This window comes from Manis javanica, chromosome 7, assembly GCF_040802235.1.
Source record: "Manis javanica isolate MJ-LG chromosome 7, MJ_LKY, whole genome shotgun sequence".
Classification (NCBI taxonomy): domain Eukaryota; kingdom Metazoa; phylum Chordata; class Mammalia; order Pholidota; family Manidae; genus Manis; species Manis javanica.
Window position 1 is genome coordinate 4,414,450 of NC_133162.1, and position 24,842 is coordinate 4,439,291.

At 50.4% G+C, this 24,842-nt stretch overlaps 1 protein-coding gene across 4 annotated transcripts in view; it reads right to left on the reverse strand.

Annotated features, from left to right (window-relative positions):
* Positions 1-23,857, reverse strand: part of PTPRE (protein tyrosine phosphatase receptor type E) — a 142,857-nt gene extending 119,000 nt beyond the window's left edge. For 2 of the 4 annotated variants that reach the window (XM_073240125.1, XM_073240128.1), the window contains exon 1: positions 23,609-23,857. In XM_073240125.1, the coding sequence (XP_073096226.1) occupies positions 23,609-23,661 (53 nt within the window). In that variant the 5' untranslated portion in view covers positions 23,662-23,857. The remainder of the gene's footprint in view (positions 1-23,608) is intronic. The other 2 variants (XM_073240124.1, XM_073240126.1) reach the window with 1 other exon arrangement.
* Between the last annotated feature and the right edge of the window lie 985 nt (positions 23,858-24,842).

Genomic DNA, 24,842 nt, shown 5'->3' on the forward strand with positions numbered 1-24,842 from the left:
TCGGAAGTGGGCTGGCCTGAGATGATCTCACACCCTCTGCCAGCCCAGGGCCTGAGATGCCCTGGGTTGATTTTTGTCACAAAGCTCTGCCTTAGTCATAGCCAAGCAGCCACCCAGGCGAGCAGGGCCACCTATGTACCAAGGGCACAGGAAACCTCAGCTGCCCAGGCAGAGGCAGGGGCACGGGAACCCCACCCCCAACAGCACAGAGAGAGGGGCCCTCCGGCGGAGGATGGCACTGTCAATCGTGTGTCTCCAGGGCCGGGCTCTCCACGGAAGCTGGGGGGACAGAAGGGCAGACCCGGATGGAGACCCACAAGAAGAGGGTATGCAAAGGGCACAGAGGAGCAGGAGCAGCAGCCGTGGAGGGGAGTGGGGGGCCCTGCAGGCGGGGTGCTACAAATGCCAGCTTTGGGCTCAGCACTGTCAGCGAAGGACAGGGCGCCCCCTCCGCACAGAGGGCTGGAGCTGCAGTGGCCCTGGCTCTCTCCTGAGGCTGTGGACAGGCCACCACCCCACAGCCAGGCCAACGGTCCCACATGGGGGCTGAGGCCCAGCCAGGCAAAAGCAGGCCCTGCTCCCAGGGCTCCAAAAGCTCAACAGAGCCCTGGGACAGGGGTTGGGAACGAGCTTCTTCTTCCCCATGACAGTGAATAGAGGACTGAAGGGCTTTCCTAGGCAAAAGGGGATCACATCAGCACCCCCACCCCACCCCTGGTTTCCTAAACCACGGCCGACTAGGGAGGGAACAGAGGTCCAGTGTGCAGGGAGCCATTATTACCTAAAGAGGTGCTTATCCCTGAGGAAGAAGGCAGCATCCTTCTTCCACAGCACTGGAACCACCAGCGCCACCAAGCTGGCCGTGGAGTACGTCAGGTTTGCCAGACTGGAGAGAGAGGCAGGTGCGGTTAGCAGGAGCATCTTATTTCCTGAGGGTGGATTTCAGAGACACATCCCAAAAGGCAAATGTGCGCGACCCTTCCCGCAAAGCAGAGAAATATTCTAGCACTTCAAAGGACAGGGACACTGCCTCAGGACAGGGCAGCAGCGCTTGCACTTGGGCTCACGGCAGAGAAGCAGCAGGATGGATGTGTGAGCTGAGGGCCCACGTGCTGGCCCCCAGGGCACTCGGCACACTGGCTGAACCCACGTATGATGATAAGTAAGAAGGGAAGCCCAACCTCCTCTTTTCTGCTTTTCATTCCAAGATGCTCCCCAGCAAAGAACCTTCATTTCAGAAGCTTCATCTACTCTGTCATAGTTCCAGAATTTCTCAGAGTAAGTGCGAGAAAGAAGCCGAGCGATTTGGCAGTCACTAGGGTTCCCTCTCTACCTCCTTCCCAACCTCTCTTTCTATTTTCTCTCCTTCCCTCTCTTCCTTTGATTATTTAACCAGCAAGTGTCTAGCTCTTCCTAAGTTACAATTTTTTTCTTATACATTACTTCGTGAAATCTCACAGTCAAGCTTATCATTCCCACGATGGCAATGAGGATTGAGACTCACAGAACTTGCTAAAAATGGCCCAGCCTGGAAGCCTGGGATGGAAAGAGGAAACAGAGCTCTAGCCCCAACTCCTGGTCTATGCACATGGAGTAGATCCATCTTTCTCAGGTGACAGAGGTGGTTCTGGTCAACTGCATGGAGGAAAATAATAATGTGCATTTAGGATTACTTTCCCTGTTAAATGCCAGGAAACCTCAGACGCATTCTTGATATTATAGCTAAGTGGCTTTTAAATATTAATTTGTGATTATGTTTACAAGGAAATTCCTAGGAAACCTAAACTACCCCATACATTTGGACACGTTTTTATCTCTTGCACATCAGAATTCTCCCAGGGTTTAATTTGGCCCGTGGTGTAAACAGTTCCTCATTTTCATCCAGAATGTGTGGCATGTTGCTATGTTTTCAGGAAAGAGAAAAATCATCTCAATTTATGTAAAGAGTATTCCTAAAGATATGTATATTGGAGTCTACAAGGCGTAAACAACAAATGTGTAAATATCACAGAATTATCCCAGCACATATTGTCTGGGAAACAGAAACAAATCCCTTTGCTCTAAATAGTCACTCAGAAGAACACAATTTTTGTTATTTTGCTGTTAATGTGGGTGTAGAAGGGACTGATTGGCAAAATTCTAAAAATACTCCCAAAGATTCTTGCCCCGTGACTTTCTCCACCTAACACTAACCTAGGTGCTGCTGGGAAGGGGCTGAGCCGGTAGAATGAAGGTCGCTGTCAGCTGACTTTAGAGTAGGGGAGTGTCTGGATTCTGTGGGTGGGCCCCATGCAGTCACTGGGACCCCGAAAGCAGAAGAGACATTAGAGAGATGATGTGCACTGGGGGTCAGAGCTCTTCGAAGCCTGAGAGACCCCCATCCCCACCACTGCTGGCTCTGAAGATGGAGGAAGGGGGCCAGGAGCCAATTAATACAGGCAGCCTGGGACCTGAGACCACCCCAGCCGACAGCCAGCCTGGAAACGGGGCTCTCCTGAATGACCCTGGCAGCAGACTCATCCCGGGGCCTCCAGCAGGGAGCCCGCCCTGCCCCCACACTGACTTCATCCCGTAAGAGGCTAAGCAGGGCGCCAGAGGCACAGGAGCGCCGACTGGCTTCTGGGAGGAGAAATGGGCATAGTGCTTTCACCTGCTACATGTGCAGTGCTCCGTCTGTCACAAGAGCAGTAGGGTACGCGTGAGTGGGAGAGTGGCCCGAGCACATAGATGAGCAAATGAGCAAAACACCTTCACCCCCTCCTTTTTCTGTAGCTTAAGAGAAAAACAGAGCAGAAAGGACACCAATAAACAGAAGCCACAAGGGGGGCCCGCCTGAGATTCGCTGGGCTTCAAATGTACCCCACATGCACACCTTTCTAATTGTTCCTATTTTTTCCCCTGAGGTGATTTTCATTTTCCCAGAGTGACTGGGCACAGCTGAAAGGGAAGAATCCTGTTTTTTACCTCGTATCCCCCAAACCACAAGTATGTAACATATATTTGTATATGCTAAGTGTGCCAAATATAAAATTTAGGGCATCTATTTATCACTAAAGCTCACTCTAAAGCAATAATTAGCACATGGCAGAGTTCTTCACTGTAGCACATTTCTGTGTGTGTGCCAAACATAATTTCAATATATACATTGCATTTAATTTTCTTTTTTGATTTTTTTTTCTTTCTGGCGAGGACAAAGAGAATCCTAAGTAAGACCTTTCATTGAATAGAAACACTGTAACACAACATTTCTGCACCTTGTATGTTCCCTATATTCCTAAATAGAAGAACCACAAAATGAAACTAATATATTGATTATAAATAAGCAGAGGTCTTGAAAATGTTAGCCACTGAAGACTGTATTGAAATTTGACTCACAGATTTGGTTAGGAGTAAGTCAAACTTTAGCTGCCCACTTGAAAGAATCCACAAGAGACTTTCAAGAAATATCTCAACCAGAAAAAAAGGATATTTGCTGGGAGATGAGTTCTGTTGGGAAGCTGCAACGAAAAAGCAGAGAGCAAGGCAGAAAATATGTCTGTCCACAATGCTGGGGACATAAGCACAAAGAGAAATAAAACACATGCTCACGCTTCTCTCTGGCATTAAGGGCGAGCTCCTAATTCAGGAGGTGGACTGCCTCCCCGACTGGTCCTGGAAGATGTCGGTTCACATTTTTCCTGCAACTTAGGATTCCTTCCATTTTGGTAAAGAATCAAAGCCAAATAATTTCATAAATAAAAATAGAAGAAATACCTTCCACTAGCTGAAAAGGGGGTAGGCCTGAGGGATCCTCCCCACACCTGAGGATGATGATTCAAAATGCATTTTATGTAAGGCAAACAGAAAGAAAGAATGACGGGCTAGTGGTATATTCTATCCTGGGCAAGCTACTGCCTTGGAAATAAATGGTGTATGGCAGACTTTAACCAAAGTCAATGTGCTGCAAGAAAATGCAAAAATGTAAAGAATAAGATATTTTACAGCTAGTGTGAATCCCAAGGGTTCTTAATCTTTCTGGTGACATGAATTCTTTTGACCATCTAGTGAAGCTTATTCTACAAATAATGCTTTCACACATAAAACACAGACACCCAAAAACTCAATTTTAAAAATGGACCAAAGATTTGAACAGACACTACCAGAGACGTGCAGGTAGCCAATAAGCACATGAAAAGATGCTCATCACCCTTAGTCATTAGGGAAATGCAAATTAAAACTGCAGGGAAGTACCACTACTCACCTGTAAGAAGGCAAAATTCAAAAAGGAAAAAACCGATAGTATCAAATGTTGACAAGGAGGCAGAGCACCTGGAATGCTCATACACCGCTGGCAGGAAAGCCAATGGCACACCCACTATGGAAAATAATTTGGAAGTTTCTTACAAGGTTAAATATATACAGCAAGCAATCCAGCAACCCCACCCTACTGGCCTACCCAAGTGAAATGGAAACCTAGATTCACACAGACACCTACGTGCACATGTTCCAGCCATGTGCTCATAGTGCCCCAAACCAGAGACAGCCCAAATGCTCCCACCTGGAAAATGGTTAAACACACAGTGGGACATCATGCAACGGAATACTCCTCACTAATAAAATAGAATGAACTCCTGATACACGTCCCAACAAGAATGATTCTTAAATCCATATACCAAGTGGAAGAGGCCAGGCTCAACAGGCTACACATTATATGATGATATTTACACAACATTCTAGAAAAGGCAAATTGCAGGGATGTAGCACAGATCACCCTGGCAATTGCCAGGAGTTAGGGCTGGTGCTGGGGAGTCTGGCCGTACAGGTTGTACATAAGAGAGTTTCTCATTCAGGAACCAATAAAATGTGTGTCTTGATTGTGGCGGTGGCTACACAGCTCTGTGCACTTGTCAAACCTTATGGATCTGGGGCATCAGAAAGAGTGGCTTTGACTGTCGCAAATTAAAAAATAAAGTCAAAAAAATTGTTTTTAATTGTTCTAACCAAAAAAAATTTTCTTTAAGGTATGAGGGATATAGGATTACAAAGGAAGCCAATTATATGGGAATAAAGGTGTAAATTTTCCCATCTAAATGTACAGACCCTCTGGATTCTATCCGCAAACTCTCAAGGGCCCATGTTAGGAATCCCAGGGTCCAGACCACCATACTCGGGGATGTTATGGACAAAGGAGTCCCCGGAGCCAAAAGAGTTGGAAATGTGGGTGTTCCTTCACCTTTTCAAGGGGTGTCTGCTGCAGGCTGTGGCTCTCAATTCATCTGGCCACACCTAGCAGAGAACCTTGGGGGCACACATGTCCCAGGGAACCCTTTGGAAGTCATGTAGATTAGCAGATTCTTGAGAGCAATGGCCGTGGTTTCCAGACCTCTGTGTCCCTGGCACCTAGCCCAAGTAGAAACTTGGCGAGTACCTGTATTTGTTAAACAGAGTATCTATCTTCATTGATTAAAAAAAAAGTTAATTTTACCTATGGCCATACAAATCATACTTCCAATTTACTTAAAATTCTTCATTGCACTAATATTAAGAAATTATAAAATAATTTCATAATTATTTATAAAATAATAATTATAATTATATATAAGATAATATATAAAGGGATTTATAACTTTATTATTTACACAGCATACGTCATGGAAGAAAATAACCCGACAAATTACAGTTGGCAGAACCTAATTACATAAACCACCATGAATGCAAATTACCTCCTAATTTTATTTTACAATGTGCATTGAACTTCCCCCCAAAACAGTGGCTTACTGTTATAACTTGAAATGTATACTGATCCAAGGTTTAATTTTGCTTTTAAAATGAAGTAGCACATGTGTAATTTAAAAGGGACACGAAACGGCAAACAGTGTCTTTAGGCTTACAATTAATGAGGTTTTGACAAGTGCCAACAAATTAAATGCATAAATCTATTCACAATAATCTCTGTATTTAACAGACATGCCACTTTGCATGGCTATACAGATAATTTTTATTTTCCAGTGTGAATGCTGATTTATGCTGACCTTGACCTTTGGCACAGGGCTCCGTGTTTTGTTCAGCTATAAAACTTAGGCTGAAAGAAGGATGAAGTGAAACCAAATGCTCTAATTTTTTTGTCTGATGTGACATCATCTTCTGAATGCAGCCTTTATCTCTCAAACTCTGTGCTTTCCAAAATGTTACTTCAAAGGTAGATAGATAGACACGTCCAGTACACATCTCCCAGTCTGAACCCCACATAGGATGTTTGCTATTTTATACTATTTGCTCGGTCAGCCTTGTAGATGGATTCCAGGATCAGGCAAGCATGCTAATTTAACCCAGCCCAGCAAATCTGTCACAGATCCAAAAGAAATGGTTCCAGGGGTACAGAGAAAACCATCAAAGACATGAAAAAAGGAAATGGATTGCCGCTGGAAATTTCCCAAAAGAAGGATGGATAGAATCAATACAAAGCAATGATTACGGATGCATTAAAAAACAGTTAGAGAACTGCCCTATCTGCACAAAGTTTTCCACTGTTTCCTTTCTGCTCAGAAATTCCAAGCTTTAAGGAAACAAACAGGCCTGTCAATAACAAACACAATTTACTGAAAGAGGGAGCAGGCCAGGACGTGAATGCACAGAAGATAACTAGACGAACAAAACAAGAGCAAATCAGACACCGTTTCTTTGCTCAAGTAAAGGAATTTTAAAGTTTGTTCAGATGCTGTATGAGAGAGGATGTAAAATAAGTGAAAAACAGCATATCTCCCAAATAAAGCTTCGCTGAAGTTCCGCTTTAATTGTAAATCTGAAGACTATTGCTATTGTAATTTACCAGTCTTGAGAAAAAACACAATTCAGGATTATTGCATCTAGGAAATCAATATTCCTTCTAATTTTTTTTGTAGATTGCGTCAATTTTCTTAACCAAAAAATGATGGTGCTTTCTGTGTTTTATACCTAAATACAATATAAGGTATGGGAAAGGCCATTTAAAAGGAATAAATCCATATGCTTTAAATAATAATAGTAATATAATAATAATAAATATATTAAAATGCACCAGGTAAATAGGAATTACTATTCTCTCTTAAAAGTAAAATTAAATGAGGAAAATTACTCACTTTATCCCCCTCCATGGACTCAAAATCACCTGTACTCTGAAATAAATGACTAAAATAACCCAAACAAAAGTGTTACTTATTCTATTTTCCTTAGCTGCATATTTTATTCAAGTGTGACCATCTCAGGATCACAGCCTGGAATTATAGCAGGAGATATAAAACCAGCTGCTCAGACTCCTCCCCAGCTGCCCACCACCAGCAACCCCTCCAGACTGTCCTCATCACCACCTGGTGCCTAGGTCTGTGGACGTGCCCTGTTCAGCAGGCGGACAAACCTGAGCTTGAATGCCAGCTCTGCCACCTTCTAGTTACATGGCCCCCAACAACTCATTTTACTTGTCCAAGCCTCCGTTTTGCTAGCCGGAAATGGGCTGACAACTTACACGCATTGAACTTCAGAGAACGCAGCCATACTAGGTGAATCCATCCCTTCCTCCTGTGCGCTCTCAGAGGGGGGCATCTTGCCACAATGAGTTTGCTTCTAATATTTAAAGGAATGTATTTTTTAATAACACAGCCTTTGAAAATATAGGCCAATACTTCACTTAGTGTCAACCCATGACACATACGGGTTCTAATCCTGCAGGAAAAAGCAGACGGATTCATCTTACTGGGGTATCAGCACACTCCAGGTCTCCATGTGCCACCTCCCTAAAGGTGGAGGCCTTGCCAGTGTGCCTGTCTGTGGGTCAAAACAGACAAGAGCTATGAAAGCGCCTGACACGTGCAGGCACCTGAAAGGCAGCTATTACCAGCCTCCCTCCCTTCCTCATCTCTAAGATAGTGACATGACAGCAGCTTCCCCCTGCACCCCCGTCTCTGCCTGCTTCCAGCGCCTCATCTGCTGGTTCTCCTCACTCCTGGGTCCTGCACAAGTGCTCCAGACACACAGAACCTGTCGCCAGGCCGTGTGGAGCGGAGGCTTGCTCACCCCGCCCATCCGGGCCAGGCTCCTGCCCAGCCTGTAGCCTCCGCCCCTGTACTCTGTTATCCAGGAGACAACAGGAAAGCTTCTCTAGGAAATGGAACAAAACAGTTCTGCTGCAATGTGGGAGCCTCTTCTGGAAAATAGAGAGTTAAAGGTGAATTTTCCAAATGTGACTCACCAAGTGCAACATCCAAACACGCCTGCTCCTTCCGCCATGCAAATGCTCCCATTACCAGTTCTTAGATACGTGCTTTAAACAGCCTTGCAGGTAAGATAAAATGCATACAATCTCTTTACAAATTTTAACAGCCTAAACTTCCATCCAGAAGACAATCATTTACAGGGGAGAACATCAGTGTTGGTGTTTTTCTCCACAGAGTTGCAAGCAGTTATCTACAAAGTTGCAATATTTCCATGCTATGAGCAAAAGAGGACACCTCTGGGTTGGCCACTGCCTAAGAGAGCACAATACATAGTCTTGATCATAAAAGGAATGCTTACGAAGTGACTGTTCTCTAAAAGGATCACCTCCTTTACTAAAAGATTACCTACAGACTTCTAAAAGGCATTAAGCCCAGCCATGTATAGAAACCATGATCCAAATCACCATACCTTTTCAGCAATATGTTAATATTGTAATGCTAGGTATACTTGGAGACAAAAATGTCCCTGTGCTCAATACACACCAGCTAGAGTGAGCGCCTGCCGTGCGGGGGACGCCTGCAGCCTCCCGAGCTCTTCCTCATTTCAGCTGCCCAGCGCTCCACCACCCAGTGTGGGATCCCACCTGCCAGCCCCGCACCTCACACACCTGCAGTCAGACGGCGGCAGGGAGAGGACACAGGCCCCAACAATCAGTGCTACACAAGATTCTGACTCTTCAGGCTGAGTCCTAGGTCCAGGGGGTTTTGGAGTCTGCGGCTGCAGGAGCGCCTCCTGGCAGCAATGCCCACCAGCATCGGCAGCTGTGGACGGCAGGCCACATCCTTTCCAAGAGCTTTCTGTGGCCTGCCTTTGACTGTGGTCAGGCTTCAAGCCTCTGGGGCTCCTGCCCCTTTTCTGAGCCCAGTTCTCCAGGCTTCTAGTTGATTCTGAGAACTATCCCCTGACCTGTCCAGTTTCTTTTCTTTATAAGTTCACCAGAGTCAGGTTTGGTGATAAACAGCTAAAAGCCACAGTTAATATACCCAGGGTAATGGTAAGGGTTCCTCACTGACACCTTCTCTTTAGAAAGGAGTGGTCATTCTTCTCTGAAAGAATGGGGCTAACCTGTGTGACCCAGGGAATATTGCAGAAAGAAATCGTGACTTCCGAGGCCAGGTCTTAAAGATGCTGCAGGTTCTGCTCTGCTCTCTCTGGGGGATGCCAGCTGCCAGATTGTGAGGACGCTCAAGTGGTCCTGTAGATGTGTCCACATGGACAGGAGGTGAGGCCTCCTGCCCACAGCCAACCTCAGCTTACCAGCCATGGAAGCAGGTCTTTCAGCCCCAACCAAGCCCTCAGGTGTGCTGGCTTCAGACAGGGGACATGTAGCAGAACTGCTGACTCTGTTTCAGAGCCGAGAAGATTGCATTAGCATAGCTCATAGGAGCGGCCCCTCCAGTGCCTGGGAATGTGTATGTCCAGGGATCCCAGGGACTCGTCTGAATGCCTCTGCTTAAAACAGAGCTGGCCGAGGTTTGCTTTCTTGGTTTGCTTACTTATTACAAGAGTGACTTTCTAGCAAGCCTGGCTGCAGTTGTACTTATGCTCCACAACCTTAAGATTTAAAAATTATACATATAAGGAGTTTTAGGAAAGATGAAAGCACCAAGTTTTGTGGGTCCATGCCCATTTTTCCATGCTCTCTGTAACCCAATGGGACCCTATTGGGCATTTGCTCAGGTTGTCCCAATTTATCTCCCAGTTTTTACTGCTCGGATCATTAAACACTCCCTGAGTGCGGGGGGTGGGCAGAGAGGAGCACACTGCCTGCGGGCCGAGGGTGAAATCCTGCTGACTATCACATACCTGCTCCATCTTGTGTCTTTGAAACATGTTGCCCACCTTCCCTGTGGCTTTCCTGATGGAAAGAGTCATGCCTGAGACCCCATAACAATCCCCATTTAGAGCACAAACTCTTTCTCCATAAAAACATTAAGAATTTGTTCTCATGTCTTCCTTTAATTTGCTCAGATACCCAGTTTCCAGAGACATCTTCAGCCGTCGTAGCTAATGTTACTTTTCATGCCTCCAGACAGTATTTAAACCTACACCCAAACACACCTTGCAGTGTCATGGTTATTTGCCAGCTTCGGCCTTCTGCAGAGGACCGTTCCCCTGGAGTCAGACTGCACAGCACCGCTCTCACACAGATCGCCCTCAGATCAGCTGGGCTTATTCAAGCCTCAGCTTCCACCCAGCAGACACCAGGCAGCAGGCAAAGATGCAAGGGAGGAGGGGTCCCTTCTGAGGGGATCTCCCAATCCCAGCTTCACCCAGATCCTGCCAGAGATACTCTGAAGGAAAAGGACACTCCATTCAAGAGAGACTGTGATTCAGCACCCAGCGCGGGGGAATCTTGACAGAATTTACTCAAAGCAGAAAAACTCTCAACAGAGCCCTAAAACTAACTCAAAATGAGTTCAAGTTCCAAGCCAGTGGACAAATTATCCGGTGCCCCCGAGACTTGTGGCCCTCAGCACTGGGTGGCTGTGGCTCATCCAGCCCACGTCAGGGCCCCAGCCCCCTGATGTAGCACCTGGCTCCAAGATGGCTACCCCCTGGGCCTCCTCACACGAGAAGGTAGTCGGAGCCCCTCTGCGAGACTGTCAGCAGTGGGGAGGGGACACTGGACGGGCCAGCTTTCCTATTACTCATTTCAAAAGAATGGCATGCCAGCCACGCTGACGGGTGACATGCCCACTCCCCAGGCCTCTGGCCTGGGCAGGAGGGCAGAGTGGGACGGCTGCCAGAGGCACAGGGTGCCACGGCTCTCTGGAGCCTCACCCACTGCCACTGGGTGTCTGGGGTCAGGCCCGCCTCTGCCAACTCAAGTGTCTGCAGCAGAGGTGACAGGCCTACAGGAGGGGGAGCTCAGAGGGGCCTGGGGTTCTGGAAAGAGAACTCAGAGGTGGAGCTGAGAATGGGGAAACAGGGCGCAGAGCCCGGGGCACAGGCCCAACCGGGGCTGCCGTGTGGGACTCGCTGCCCACCTGAGGCCATCTCCTCTACATGTAAGGTGGGGAACAGAGACATGGGAATGCATATTTACTACAGCACAGGTGGTATCTCCGCAAGAGACCTTGGCAAAAGTGCTGTCACTGTCACGTTTTACCACATGTGGCAGCTGTAGTGCAGAGGGGCAGCCACTCAGTCACAAACACCTATGTGGAAACAGTCCTCCATGAGTACACTCTGCCCCACATCTACCTGGGGGATAAGGACTCAGTTCCTGGCACAAGAGGCCTCTCACTGTGTGGATGACACGAGGACCTCAGGGTGGCCCACAGTGTGTCCCAGGCCCGCTCATGGCACACGATCTCCAGAGCAAAGCTGAGCCTGCACTGCCTGCCCCCTGGGGGACCTCAGGGTCAGACAGATAGACTCAGAAGCCCAGGCCCCAGGGAAAGGATGCAAAGGTGGGATTTGTGGGCTTGGTTCACCAGTGGAGCCTCAGCAAATAGTCAGTCTCCCGTTAGCATCTCCATGTTAGTCCTGTGGGGTGAAGGGATGAATGAATGGGCAAATGTAATGACAACGTGGCCAGCTCCTTGGGCTCAAGGGTGCTGGGGTACCCTCTACCATCACACTACTGGAAATTCAGCCACAAACTGTTTATTTATGAGGCTTCATTTTTCCCTAGCCATTATCTTTTTAAAAGAAACCCTGGAAACTGGCCCTCACTAAGTCACTAGCACCTTGTCATGGGTCAGTCTGCCTGACAGCTTTCCTTGGGGACAAAGGGGCTGGAGCAGAAACTCAAAGAGGAGCAGAGCCCAAAGCTTGCAAGGACAGGGGCCACCCTTGGTAAGGCTGCCACGGGTCCCTCCTGACAGCCCCATCTGGGTCCTGAGGAGTGTGTCCTGTATGGCCACCCAGGCCTCCTGTGGACCCTCCCTCTCCCCCAGTGGCATGAAGTCCTGGCCACCATCCTGGGCACTGCAAAAGCCCTGGCACCCTCTACCTGGGCCACAGGTCAAGACCCCTGGGGAGCTTCGAAAAAATGCAGCTGCCAGACCTCACAACCCACAGGGGAGCCCTGGACGCCCCCAGACTCTGGTGTGCTCTCCCAGCCCGGCTCTGTGACCACCAGCTGTCCCCTCTGAGACCCTCTCAGCAGCACCTCCGTCCCTCAGAATGCCCCATAGCCTCCCCCCAGCCCCGAGATGGGAGCCTGACTCCTCCTCTGGTGCTGAGACCCTTTCCAGGCAGGCCCAGGAGCCCCCCATCCCCTGCTCCCTGAGCAAGCCTGGGCCCCCGCCACAGGCCTCTTCCATTCCCGTGGCCCCTGCTGCCCCAGTGGAGACACCTTTCCTCCATCCTGGGGACTACTGGTCCCTCTCTGGGTCGGGTCCCAGCCCCGCACCGCCCTCCTGGGGCCTGCACAAGGGGCCTGTTGCTCGCAGCGTGACTGCTCGGCAGCCCCTGGAGCTGCCGTTCGTGTGTGACAAGCACTCAGAATAGACCTGGTCCACAGCACTTCCAGTGATGACCAGTATTATCACAGCTCTCATTTGCTTTTCTGTCCACTGAAAATCAGACCTTGAGAAGGGAGCTGACTGCTCTTCTGTGCACTCTGGGTGCCTACAGACCTGGTGGTTCTTGGGTCCACATTTCTAAAATGATATTAGGTCACAGACAAGGGTCAGGAACGCCCAGCCTGCCTGCCCTGGTCCCACCCCCTGCACGGACAGAAGGAAGGGGTCTGCTGAGTGCCGTAAAGGTGTTCATGTCCTGGCCCCAGATCTGCACCCAGCACCCACCCAGCCCCCCGGAGAGTCGGCCCAACTCTCTGGGCCTGTCGCTTTTCCCTGCTCAGACCATTCTCCTCTCTCCAAGTGGCCCCGGGGTCTCCTGAGGAAACCATGTTTCTCATGCCTCATGGTTTGGAGGGAGGGAGCTGCTCCACTCCTGGGTCCTGGCAGGGCACAGTGCCCACACCCATATGACCAGAGTAGGGCAAGTCCTGGCCCCAGTGTGAGCTCTGGGGAAGGCATGTCACCCACGCCCGGGTCATCAGTGCCAAGGAGACTCACTCCTGGTCTGCGGTTATGCCTCAGGATGAGCCCGTTGGGCAAAGGAGAGAGGAAGGTGGGGACCTGATGGCCCTGCTGAGCCATGGGACCCGCGGAAGTCAGTGAGGCCCCTCGGGAACTAGAGTGAAACGGAATGTTTCCATCCCATCATCCCCTAAGAGGGCTGATCACACAGAGCCCCGCCCCTCCCAGCACATGCGGTCACATCACACTTCCGTGTGCACTGAGGCCCCTCAGGAAGACCAAGGAGGTCACGGGTGGAAGACGAGGGTTAGGCTGGAGTCACATATGGATCTTTAGCAGACCTTCCCACAGATGGTACCTGGAGGGCCACAGCTTGTTTCCCGCTGTCCTGCCTCTAGGGCTCCCCACCCACCAACACTAGTGACCCCAGAAGGGTACAGAAGTCACAAGGGCTTTGCACATCCACCATTTCTCTGTGGACATGAACCCTGGCTGGGGATGGGGCACAGTGGACCCTCAGTGGATCTCAAAGTAGAGGCACTGGGGATGCATCCCAGGAGAAAGGACTCATGCTCCAAAGGGCTGCTCCTTTCCAGGGGTCGCAAAGGGCTCTTCGCATGGGGGCTTAGCCAATGTCTTATACCATTTGATGATGGGGTCAATCCCCAGACACGATCACTCACAGGCTTCAATGCACTTTCTTACCATCAATTAAACTCATTACATTCACACAGTGGAGAGATTCCCACCCAACATCTCTGTAGCCACCAACTCAGAGCAGTTGCCCCGGGAAGCATGGCCCCACTCCCTGCTTGCCAGTGCTAAAAATGGACACAGTACGCCGAGCCTGGCTGCTCCAGTTTCCAAGGGGCCAACCCATGAAAGAAAGTGTAATCTCTCTAAAATGCTTATGAATCATGGCTACACTGAAAACAACAACAAAATACCAGAGGAGATGTCATAGATTCCCAGCACTGACCTTCCATTCAGGATGTGCATGTCAATATAACAAAAAATAAATCTTTTGCTAAACAAAAGCATGAGGCACACAAGACATATACACACGTGACTGCGATCTGAAATGCCTCCTGGAAGCAATTTGCCAGACAGAAACCACTCCCAAGGAATAGGCTTCCATGCCTTAGCACAAGTGGACAAAGACAGCCGCACAACAGAGAGGTAACACCTCACCCCCATCAGGTCCTGCTCCAGGTTGGAATACACTTCCACCCAAACATGCAGAGAAGCAGGACTTTCGTCTCATGGAAGCAGTTGAGGGGCCTCCATGTTCTGAGGCCTGGCCACATGGACAGTGTCAGATACGGGAGGGAGGAGGGAGGGGTCAGTCCATGGGACAGCGAGAACCAGGAAAAGGTGCTCAATCTGGGCTACGACAGTGGTCCCTGGAGCAAGCAGTGGGACCCTGGGCAAGTCCTAGGCTCCTCACAGCTGGCAACATGCTTAGGTGTGACCAGGGAGATCAAAGTGTTCATCAGCCTTCCCAAAGAGGTGACACCCATAGTCAGAAGCTAGCGCCGTGTTTGTGTCCAGTAAACTGAAAGACTTGCACAGAAAACCTATTTCTGATTACCTAAAGTCATGAGGAAAGTTACTGATAAAATAACTAGAAATGAGTAAAAGTGTTCTCTTTTTTCATTTCATGATAATAAATTTAAGGGGTGGCTCTTTGGTGTGCAATGAATTCCATTTCCTGAGCACAAAAATAGGGTTGAACTGAGCCACGTCCTGCATCAGTCCTGGCATCACTGTGCACAGAAAGGTGCTGGGGTTGGGTTTATCTCATGATGTTTAATGCTGTTGGGGGTTTTCATGTCCTTTTTGAGTACTGCGACTTTTGAGGATGTTTTACCACCCAAGGAGCCCTCAGTAATGGAATGGAAGACAGGACCCTCACTTCCACACTGGGCGGAAACTCGAGGAGGGCTCTTTCATGCTCCTGAGAAATTGGCAGAGGCCCCCAGCCACAGTCAGGGGCTCTTGCTTGAGGGCTGTCCCCTCTTGGCTTGTAACTAAGCACCTTCGTCCCATTATGCCAGAGCGACGTTGCTGGGATGCTGCACAGGCTGGGGCTGCCGCCCAGAGATGCAGATGACCCCTTGCACCTGGTTCGCATAAGGGACTTAGATCTTCTCAGCCTCTGTCCCGAGCCACTCCCACACCTTCAGTAACCGGCAATGCCTCCATGTGGATTCTGTCTATTTTAAAAGGAAACTTAAATGCGGTTCTCTGATAAAAATTGAGGCCTGGAAGACAAGCGGCGTGGATGGCAGAGTGAGCAGGGTGATGCTCGGTTTGAACCTGTCAGAGGCCAACAGGGACCACGTGCAGCTTCTGGAGCCCATTCCTAGCACTGTGAGCCAGCTTCCCTGATGACACTGGCACCACTCAATGATTTATTCCATGTTATTGTATTAGGAGTTGTGTCCATCAGGAAGAATATACACTGTACCAATTTTTTAATAGAAAGAAAGCTGAAAACTGCCTGTACTGGACAAGCTGGTTTGGTTCCCTTTAAGGCACCTCAAACTCGGCCCGCAGTCTGGGGTCTTCAGCATCAGCATCATCTCTCAAACCTGTGTCTGGTCCAGCTGCAAGCAGTCTCCTTAGCCAAAATCCACACAGCTTTGGTCAGGCAAGGCTTTCTTGTAATTGCCAAAAAAACCCTGTGTGCACACATGCAGCTTTCTACAGAATGAAGCCGTAGTCTTGATTAGAATCTCAAAGGGGATCTTAGAATCTCAAAGGGAATCTTCCTTAGAATCTCAAAGGCTAGTAACTGCTGGCCCACCAGACAAACCCAGACCCCTCAACAGTCCATAAGTGTTTGGAGAACCCCTTCCATGTCTCTTATTCCCATCTCCTCCATCCCCAGGTTCCAGCTCCACTCAGACACCTGCTGATCCCATAACAGGACATGCCACTTCTCACTGCTGGGCAAGCACATGGAAGCCCCTGTGTCTGGAATGTTCTAGCCCTGTGGGCTGCTAAGAGCCCTGTTAAAAAACAAGCCTGCTCAATGCTTTGAAGCCCTTCCAGCCCCCACCCCTCAGGTCCAACTGCAGCTCTGTCCCACCTCTGCAAACAGCATCACATGTAATGTACCCTGGAAGTGATGAGCTCTGCCTTCCATGGATGCAGAGCGCCCCCAGAACGGCACTGTGACTCTTTTTGTAAATCGAGGGCTAATCACAGAGCTTGCAAACCGCAGATACTCAATAAAAGTGTTTAACATTTCCAGTTGTTCCTTCTAAGTGATCTTAGAGACTTTTGTAAATACTACCCACATTTAATGAAAACCAAGAAATATCCTTTGAAAGAATACTGTTGGCTAGCTAAGAATAAGCCTAGTCTGGCACAATGTAGTTCAAAATTACTAAATGTCTGGCTTTTGCCAGAACTTTGACAAAGAAATTTAAACGGACAGATGGATAACATCTCCAAAAGATGACTGAACTTTAGCTAATGCTCGCAACACTGGCAAAAAGCAATTTATTGAATTACTGATGCACTTAATCTGTACTGCCACAAGCTTAGGAAGAGAGGATGCTGAGTCAACACACTTCAAAATCAAGGACGGGGTTACTGTTTAAAGGTATTTTTATGTCCAGCACTTAAATCTTCAGTTGTTTATGAAACTAAGCCCACTTTCAGAGCTAGAAAAACCATATATTGAAGAAAGTGTTAAATACAAGAGTAATTCTATTCATAACAAAGCAGGTTTTGAGATGATTAAAAATAATGTGGTTGCAAATGAAAGTTTCTTTTTAATTAGCAAACTGCATAGTGCGACTAAGATGGTGGAGGGGTTCATTTTTACCGACTTAAGGCACGAAAATATTTTAATCTCCTTGGAAGAGCATTTCGGGTGTTTTCTAGTCATTAAAGCAAGTGCCCTAAGGCAACATTTTGTTAGCCTGGATTGAGTTACCGCAAGTCTTGGAATGTAATAAAAGGACACAAATATTTTGGCTTTTTGTTCATTCATACTGACTTCTCCCTGTAATTGTGAGAGAGCTTCTGCTTCAGAGGCTCGGAGTGCCTGACTCTCCATGCTGATGTAAGTACACGTGCTATTCCTTGGCTGTGAAGTTGTCCCAGGCCATGCTCCAGTCTGCTCACATGTGCCCAGGATTCAGGGCTCCCACTCTGGGTGGAAAGGGAATTTGGAGGCCTCTTCAGATGGCAATCATTGGAAGATAAAAGCTCAGTATCTGAGGATCTCTCTGTCTCTGTCTGTCTCTGTCTCTGTGCCCTTCTCTCTCATTCTTGTACTTTCTCTTCTACTTCTAGAGCAATAGGAAAGAATGCTTGAAGACACGAAAGATCTAGAAAGAAACATGGATATCTGAGGACACTTCTGAGCTGAATACCAACCTCTTAGCTCCACTTGTTGGCATGTCTTTCTGGAATCTAGAAAACAGGCCTCAGTTTTAGGAAAGATGTACTTGTCTTTGCAGGGGAGGCTGGAGACATGCGCTCTCCAAAGATCTATTCCACCCTACCTCAAAAACATCCCAGCCTTGCACTCGAAGTGTGTTTAGTGACAAGTGGATTGTCATAGAGTGGGCAAACGCAGGCCAGTTCTGGGAAAAACTGTGATGTGAGAAAAACTGGTGGTTCAAAACCCTTGCTGAGCCTACTCGTCCTCTGCCTCCTCACACCCTTCACACCAAGCTCCCAACAGGAAGTGGGGCCATGCCAGGACTCAGTTGTGAGCACCCCTGAGCACAGAGCTATTCTCATAGATGGATTTCCACCTCTGCCATATTTCAAACAACACAATGAAAGCTTTGTCCCATGACAAGAACCCAGACAAACAGATTGGCGGGTGAGGTGGAGGCGGCCCCGGAGCCATGACTCCAAATCTGCAAGTGGGTGTCCTCCTTTGAGGCTGGCCTTTTAACTGGAGAAGAAAGGAAGGCCAGCTCCAGGGTTTAACAAGGAGCCTGCTGGGACAGGCAGTCCCAGGAGCCCCCACCCTCCGAGGGCACACCAGCCAGCTGGCCATGGGGGCAGGGCCAAGCCTGCCAAAGCCCACCAAACAAACCCACAAAGGCGAGCGACAGAGGGTCAGCCTGCAAACGCCAAGTCCTTCCAGAGAAAGAGACAAGACTACAAATGTAGCACAAAGGTCACCTAGAATCAGACGTTGTGACAGACAGCCATGTGATAGCACATCCAGAGATCTTGGCTGAGAAGAAAAATGGTACTATTTCCCTCCCTAGTACCAAAACACATGAGTCATGTTCAGCCAAAAATGTCCAAATAGACTTAATGACATTAATAACCAAAAATTATGTCTGCACTTACAGAATGGAAATGAAGTGAGGACAAAGCAAAAGCAAATGTGGCAGAGGACAAATTAGAGCTCAGACCACCTCTGGCCTTGGACTGGTGCTGGCCACCCCAGGACTCCTGGGCACAAGGGCACAGCCTCACTCACAAGCCCTGGTGCCAGGCACTCTAGGCCTGCATGGCAAACGTTCACCTCTGTGGTACCGGAACCCAGACTTGGGGTCCGGACAAGTTTTTGTATCAGCTCTTCATTCTTCACCCCATAAACACTGACATCAGAACACCTGCCCAAACCCTAGGTTTTAACATGTAACCAAGCATCGCTTTTCCTTCTAGCCTCTCCCTATCTCCCGGCAGAGTTCACACCTGTTTCCAGGGGGAAGCGTCCTTCGTCACCCTTTTGGTTATATCAGACGATATGCATCAGTGGGTTATAGCAGCTGGATCGTTTTTATTTGTGTTTGAAAGGCATTTCAAAATAGACATCCTTTAAAAATATTTATTTGGTTCCTATTTCATTGGGAACCAATATAAAAGGACATGTTTATTTGTTCTAAAACATGTTGTTAAAATTTTTTATTTCATAAGTATAATGAATGCCTTGGAAATATATGTACAGTTGAGAGAAAATCATGAGGCCCGTATTTCTGGCTCTGAGCTGGGTGCTGTTCGAGTTTAAAGAGGCTGTGAACCACATCAAAACCCCCAAGCAACACCTGGATAGGGTGGGCATTGACTGGTGAAATTTGGGGGAACAGTAGGTAGACAGGAGAATAGGAAGCTGGCCGGGTAATCCCCAAACTAGGCATATCCCAGCCGTCACCCAGCAGAAGCACTGCCCCACCCACCCACCCCACCGTGCACCTGTGTCTACTCAGGGCTTAGTGAGATTCACTGAAACCTCTACTCCCTCTGGTACAATGACCCAAAACCCTAACCATTTAGAATATTGTCCAATACTCTGCATTGGGGACAAAGTAATGAGAGTTAACCCTCCAAAATAAACTTATGGTTTATCTGGGGCATCCAAAATTACCAGCGTGCTAACTGTACCCCTGAGCCTGGTCTTACCAGGGCAGACAGGGATGTGGCCCCAGGGATGAGCTGAGAATAGGAGGAGCCCCAGCCATGGACTCACCTGTGTGGGGTCCGCAGCATAGTGCAATCAGCCATGGAGAAGGGGGACTGGTCAGCACACTGGAGGGCCTCAGAGATGCCCCAGAGCCATACCACTCACTTTGGAGGTAAGAAAAGCAAAGCTCTGAGGGCTTCAGGGGTAATCCATGGCTTCCTGGCTTGTTTGTCCTGGTGTGGAAGCCATTCTCTTGACCCTGGGTTCACACACCTGCATGCAGCCCACGCCACTTCTTGGTACTGGGTTTTGCTCACTTTTGTGTTGTCTTGCACACAGCCTGGGTTAATTCAGTCCACGAGCGCACGTGAATGTGCACAGAATGCCACATTTCTGCCTCCTAGGCCTCTCTAATGCAGAAGTGTCAAGGGTGGGTGTGCAAGAATGGCTTTGCTCATGGAACAAAGTGGTAACATTATGAGGCTAAAGTACCTAATCACACGAAATTTACATAATCATTCAAATTATCATGCAAAAAGTAAAGTTATCTAGTATGTCACATCTTACTGATTGGACCTAGCTAGCACTTTGAAGAACACACAAAAGGAATCGATATATTAATATGGATTTTTGACTTTGTTCATTTATTCATTCAAACTTCACTGATTCTTAACATACTCAATACATTGGTGTTTTAGAGGAAAAATAACCACAACTTGCTGGGGTACCAGCCATGTGCCTTATAGTTCATATGTATCATCAGTCAATGTCGCAACACATATGAAGTGGAGATCATCACTCCCATTGTACAGAGCAGATGACTGAGGCATGAATTTTGAATAGCTAAGGTTATACCAGGACCAGTATTTATGTGGATCCACACCTGAACCCAAAGTCCGAGCTCTGAGAAACACACCTTCTACACTAAAAGCACTGACCACCTGGTAGAGGAGATGAACTATTAGAACATGTCAACTGGACATCAAAACAGAGTATGATAATCATACTGTGATAGGCATGGATGACCTTCTATGGAACTAAAAGCAAGAGAGATTTTCTTTCGTAGAGGGGTCAGGACGCCTCTGAGGAGACTGAGGCATTTGAAGTGGGCCTTGATATATGAGTAGGAGTCCCCAGGAAGAAGAAAATGGGGAAGGAGATGCAGGGCAAAGGGCCAAACAGGCTTCATCTCCAAGGATCCAGAGAGCATGGAGTGCCTTCAGGGCACAGAGCCACTGGTTCACTAGGAGATAGCAGCCCAAATGAAGAAAAGAAAATGATGTAGGAAAACAGTTTTTTCCTAGTGAGAAACAAATATTGAGACCAGACTTTATCCTAATGGATACATTTGTTTCTGCTTTGATAGCAAAACCTCTGAAGATGTAACTTAAGTGACGTGAATGAAAAAGGCCTTCAGCTGAAGGAACCCAGGGCAGTTTCCACAGTGATCCCTCACTGCCCTGAACCCGCCTCCTTGGGAGGTTGCTTAGCACCTCTCTGGTCAGATAGTCATGTTAGCCATGTGTTCACCACCTCTGGCAGAAATGGCAGTGTCATGCCTAGACAGACCTCTCTCACCTATCCACAATCCAGTTCAACCTACAGGAACAAAAATGTGTGGCTGCCTACCCACCACAACTGCCAGCCACTAAAAATACACAGACTCATGGACACCAGCAGATGCGCTCCTACAGTGTTTCACGTGGCCATTTGTTCTGTGTCCCATGTGAGTTTTCATAAGCCTACTGTCTAGCTGGGTGCTGAGGATACAACATTGTCCTCAGGGAAACTATAATCAAGGGTGTCTTTCCCCAGCAGGATGGAGGCTGGTGAGATCAGATGGGTAAAGAACACATTAGGAAAGTGTTGGGATGGGGATGGGGAGGATCGCAAGTTTGGTCTTGGGAATGTTGCGTTGGGGGCATTTGATATTCCAGAAGACATGTCAAGAGGGCAGCTGGGCATTAGAATTGCACGGCAGTGGTCTGAGCTAGAAAGGCACCTCTGACCTAGGAAGTGGGAGTGTCAGTAAAGCAGACAGTTTGGACCAGGGTGATGACAGTAGAGACAGAGCCATGTGGACCAACGGAGGCATGTTGGAGGAGGCATGTGTTTTGACCAGTTGAAATTCAAACATTTCAGCATCATTTCCATCAACTTCCATGGATTGCTCAGGCACCACCTGTAAAATGCCCCCTGCAAGCCCACCCACAGCCCCCAGGGCTGCTGCAGACCCTCTCAGGGGTTGAGAATTTGCACGCACACATATCCCTGGAGGGGAGGGGTCCCTCATTAGAGCACAGAGCTCTAGGCCTCTGCAGGCTGCTGGGGAGGCACTGAGCCGGGGAGCACACCCACCCCACCAGCCAGGTGTCCCTCCACAGAAGTGAGAAGTGGCCTCTGTGTGCAGCATGTGGCCCTGACCACATTGCTCATGCTCCCTCTGTGCCTGCACAGGGGAAGTGTCACTTGGGCAATGCTCCCTCTCGGCACTTCCCACAGCTGATTTGGCAGGGGGAGGGGCAATTGCCTTCAGATGTGAAACTTCCGGATTCATCCAAAGACCTGTGGACACACGGAGAGTCTAGGCTTTTGGGGAAGTGAGGGGGCAGGGTAGTTGCTGATACACAGGCATCACTAACACCAATGAATGAAGACCTTTCCCCTAAGGTCACGGTCACAGGCAGCACCACATCTAGGAAGGTCTGAAGGACCCTACAGAACCCTCTGACTGACGGGGTAGCCCCCACCTCTTGGGCCCATTCCAAGTCATCGCCTGGACTCTCGCCTGTGATCAGAGAGCCCAGACCCCAGCTATACCCGCACAAAGAGCTCTGCCCCCATCATGAAGGCTCAGTGACCGTGGGGAGCCAGCCTCAGCCACCTTGTGCACCACATCATTTGGCTTAGTGTACTGGCTTTTGAAAAGAAGCAGATCCCGCCCCCAGTTTAAGTGGGCAAAGGTCTTTACTTAGCAGAGGAAGAACTTCACCAATGGGACACAAAGACCCCCAGGCACCCTGGGCCAAGGGATACCTGGGGTCAGGAGCCGACCGGACACAAACGCAGCTGACTTCTAAACCATGTGACCACCCTTTGCTGGTTTTCCTTCAACGCAGTACAAGCATCTTCCAGTCCAAAACAGAAGCTCAGAGCCATAGTGTTCCCTTGAGTTTCCTGGATTGAAACTCAGGTAGAGTAGCCCTAATTCAAGACAATCAGTGTCTCAACTCTGCAAATATAAGTGTTTCACCTTTCTAGAAAGGCTTGCCAGGCCCGGAGGGAATTCAGGTCAAGTCAGCCCGGTCTCTGTCCCCGGGGTCAGGCCTGCCCCAGCCGGCCCCGGGAGCCCGCCCGCTTGGCCCGGCACTGCCCTCTGGCCCAGGAGCTGTGACAGGTCAGGACACCGACCCTGCAAATCAGGGCAGCCCGCCTGAGCCAGCCGGGGCCTGCCCACCTCCCGGGTCTCCCGCGGCATCTCCGAGGCCCCCAGCTGCCCTGTAGGCCCCCCTGCCCGCGAAGGCGGGGGCACCTACCCGGGACAGCATCGCGGCAGCGCCCCCCGCCCCGCCCGGAGTTGGCGCAACTCTGAGGCACTTTCTCCAGGGCTCGGTGTCTGCCCCGCTGGCACAGAGCCCCCAGCACGCCGGCGGGCACCCTCGGTCCGCCTCGCCCGCGCGCACACACGCCCTCCCCGTCGCCATCCCTCGCGCTGCAGCCCCGGCGCGGACACACGCTCTGCCGCCCGGTCTCCTCGGAGGGAGCGCGCGGCCTGTGATGGGGTCGCCAAGTTGGGCGGGGAGCCCCGGGGGCCGATGGCAGGGCCGCGCGGCCCCCCCCCGCCGGCAGCCGGCGCGCCGGGCCCCCAAGGACCCGGCCCCGAGCTCGGCCCCCGGCGCGGCGCCCCCTCCCGCGGCGGCGGCCCCGGCCTGCTCCGGCCCCCGGGGCGCACAGTCCCCCAGAGGGGCGCCCCGCTGCCCCCGCGCGCACTCACCTCGGCGGGGCCGGTCCTGTCGCGCCGCTCGCGCCGCCGCCGCGGCTCCGCATCTCCCGGGCGCCCGCCCGCCGCCCTCCGGGCGCCCTCTGTCCCCGCCGCGCGCGAGGAGGCCCGCGGGGACTGGCGGAGGCCGCGGGGTCGGAGCCCCGCTCGCGCCGCTTCCTGCCGCCACCGCCGCCGCCGAGCAGGGGGTCTGTCCGGCCGGGTCGGCCGTCCGCTCCGCTCGGCTGCGGCGGGCGCTCCGGCTCGCGGCGGGGGCGGGGGCGCGGCGCGGCGAGGAGCGGGGGCGACGCCTGGTGTCCGGCGCGGGGAGCGCACCCCGGGCGCCCGCCCCCCGGGGGCCGCGGCTCCGCCCAGCGGGGATGGCCCGGGGCTCTGAGGGCGCCCAGTCCCGCTGGACGACCTTTCACCCAGCGTGGTGCCCTTCCGGGGAGACCCTGGCCGGCCCCCCCCCCCCCCACTGCCCCGACCCAGGCATTGCGTGGAAGGGGTCCGAGTGCGACGGGCGCTCTCGCAAGAGGGAGAAGCCCTTCCCACCCAGCTTTGGTCCTGGGCGCCAGGAATCGGCCTGGCTGGGGACGACTCTGGGGCATGCAGCCCGTACGGGGGAGCGCGGGCCACCCCGGGCTGCTTCTGGTTCGGAGAAGCAGAGGGGTAGGTGGAATCATCTGAGCCCGTGTCCTCGTCTTTAGAGGGAATAAGGTTGCTCGCTTGGAGGATGTTGAAAGGACTTCGCTGTCCGGAAGACGTCATCCTACACGCACCAGGAAGAGCGACTGCTGGGAAGGGTCTGAACCCGCTGTCCGCAGGGGCTGCGTTCCAGGTGATCTCCTGTAAGCTGTGCAGAGAGGTTTCAGGGTTCAGGGATTTCCATCTACAGGACAGAAAAGATACAGGCTGCACCCGCCTGGTTCGGAGCCTTTGTGGTGTGCCCCGGATTGTTCCAAGGTCCCTGCTGCAGGGCCCTCGCTCATTAGGGATTCGAATGCAGGACCTGACGGGGAGAAGGCGGCGGCGAGGCTGTGTGGCCTCACCTTACCTTGGTCCCTGTAGACCACACCTGCGTGCTTGGGGCCTGTTCCACACGGAGCTGTAGGCCCCAAAGACTGAGCAAAAGCAGTGTAGACCCCAAAGCAATGACACCTATGTGCTGAGACCATCCTCAGCGGACCTGCCCAGATTGCAACTTCCCCTGCACGGGGTGCAAAGAGCCGTGGAACCAGCAGAGAAC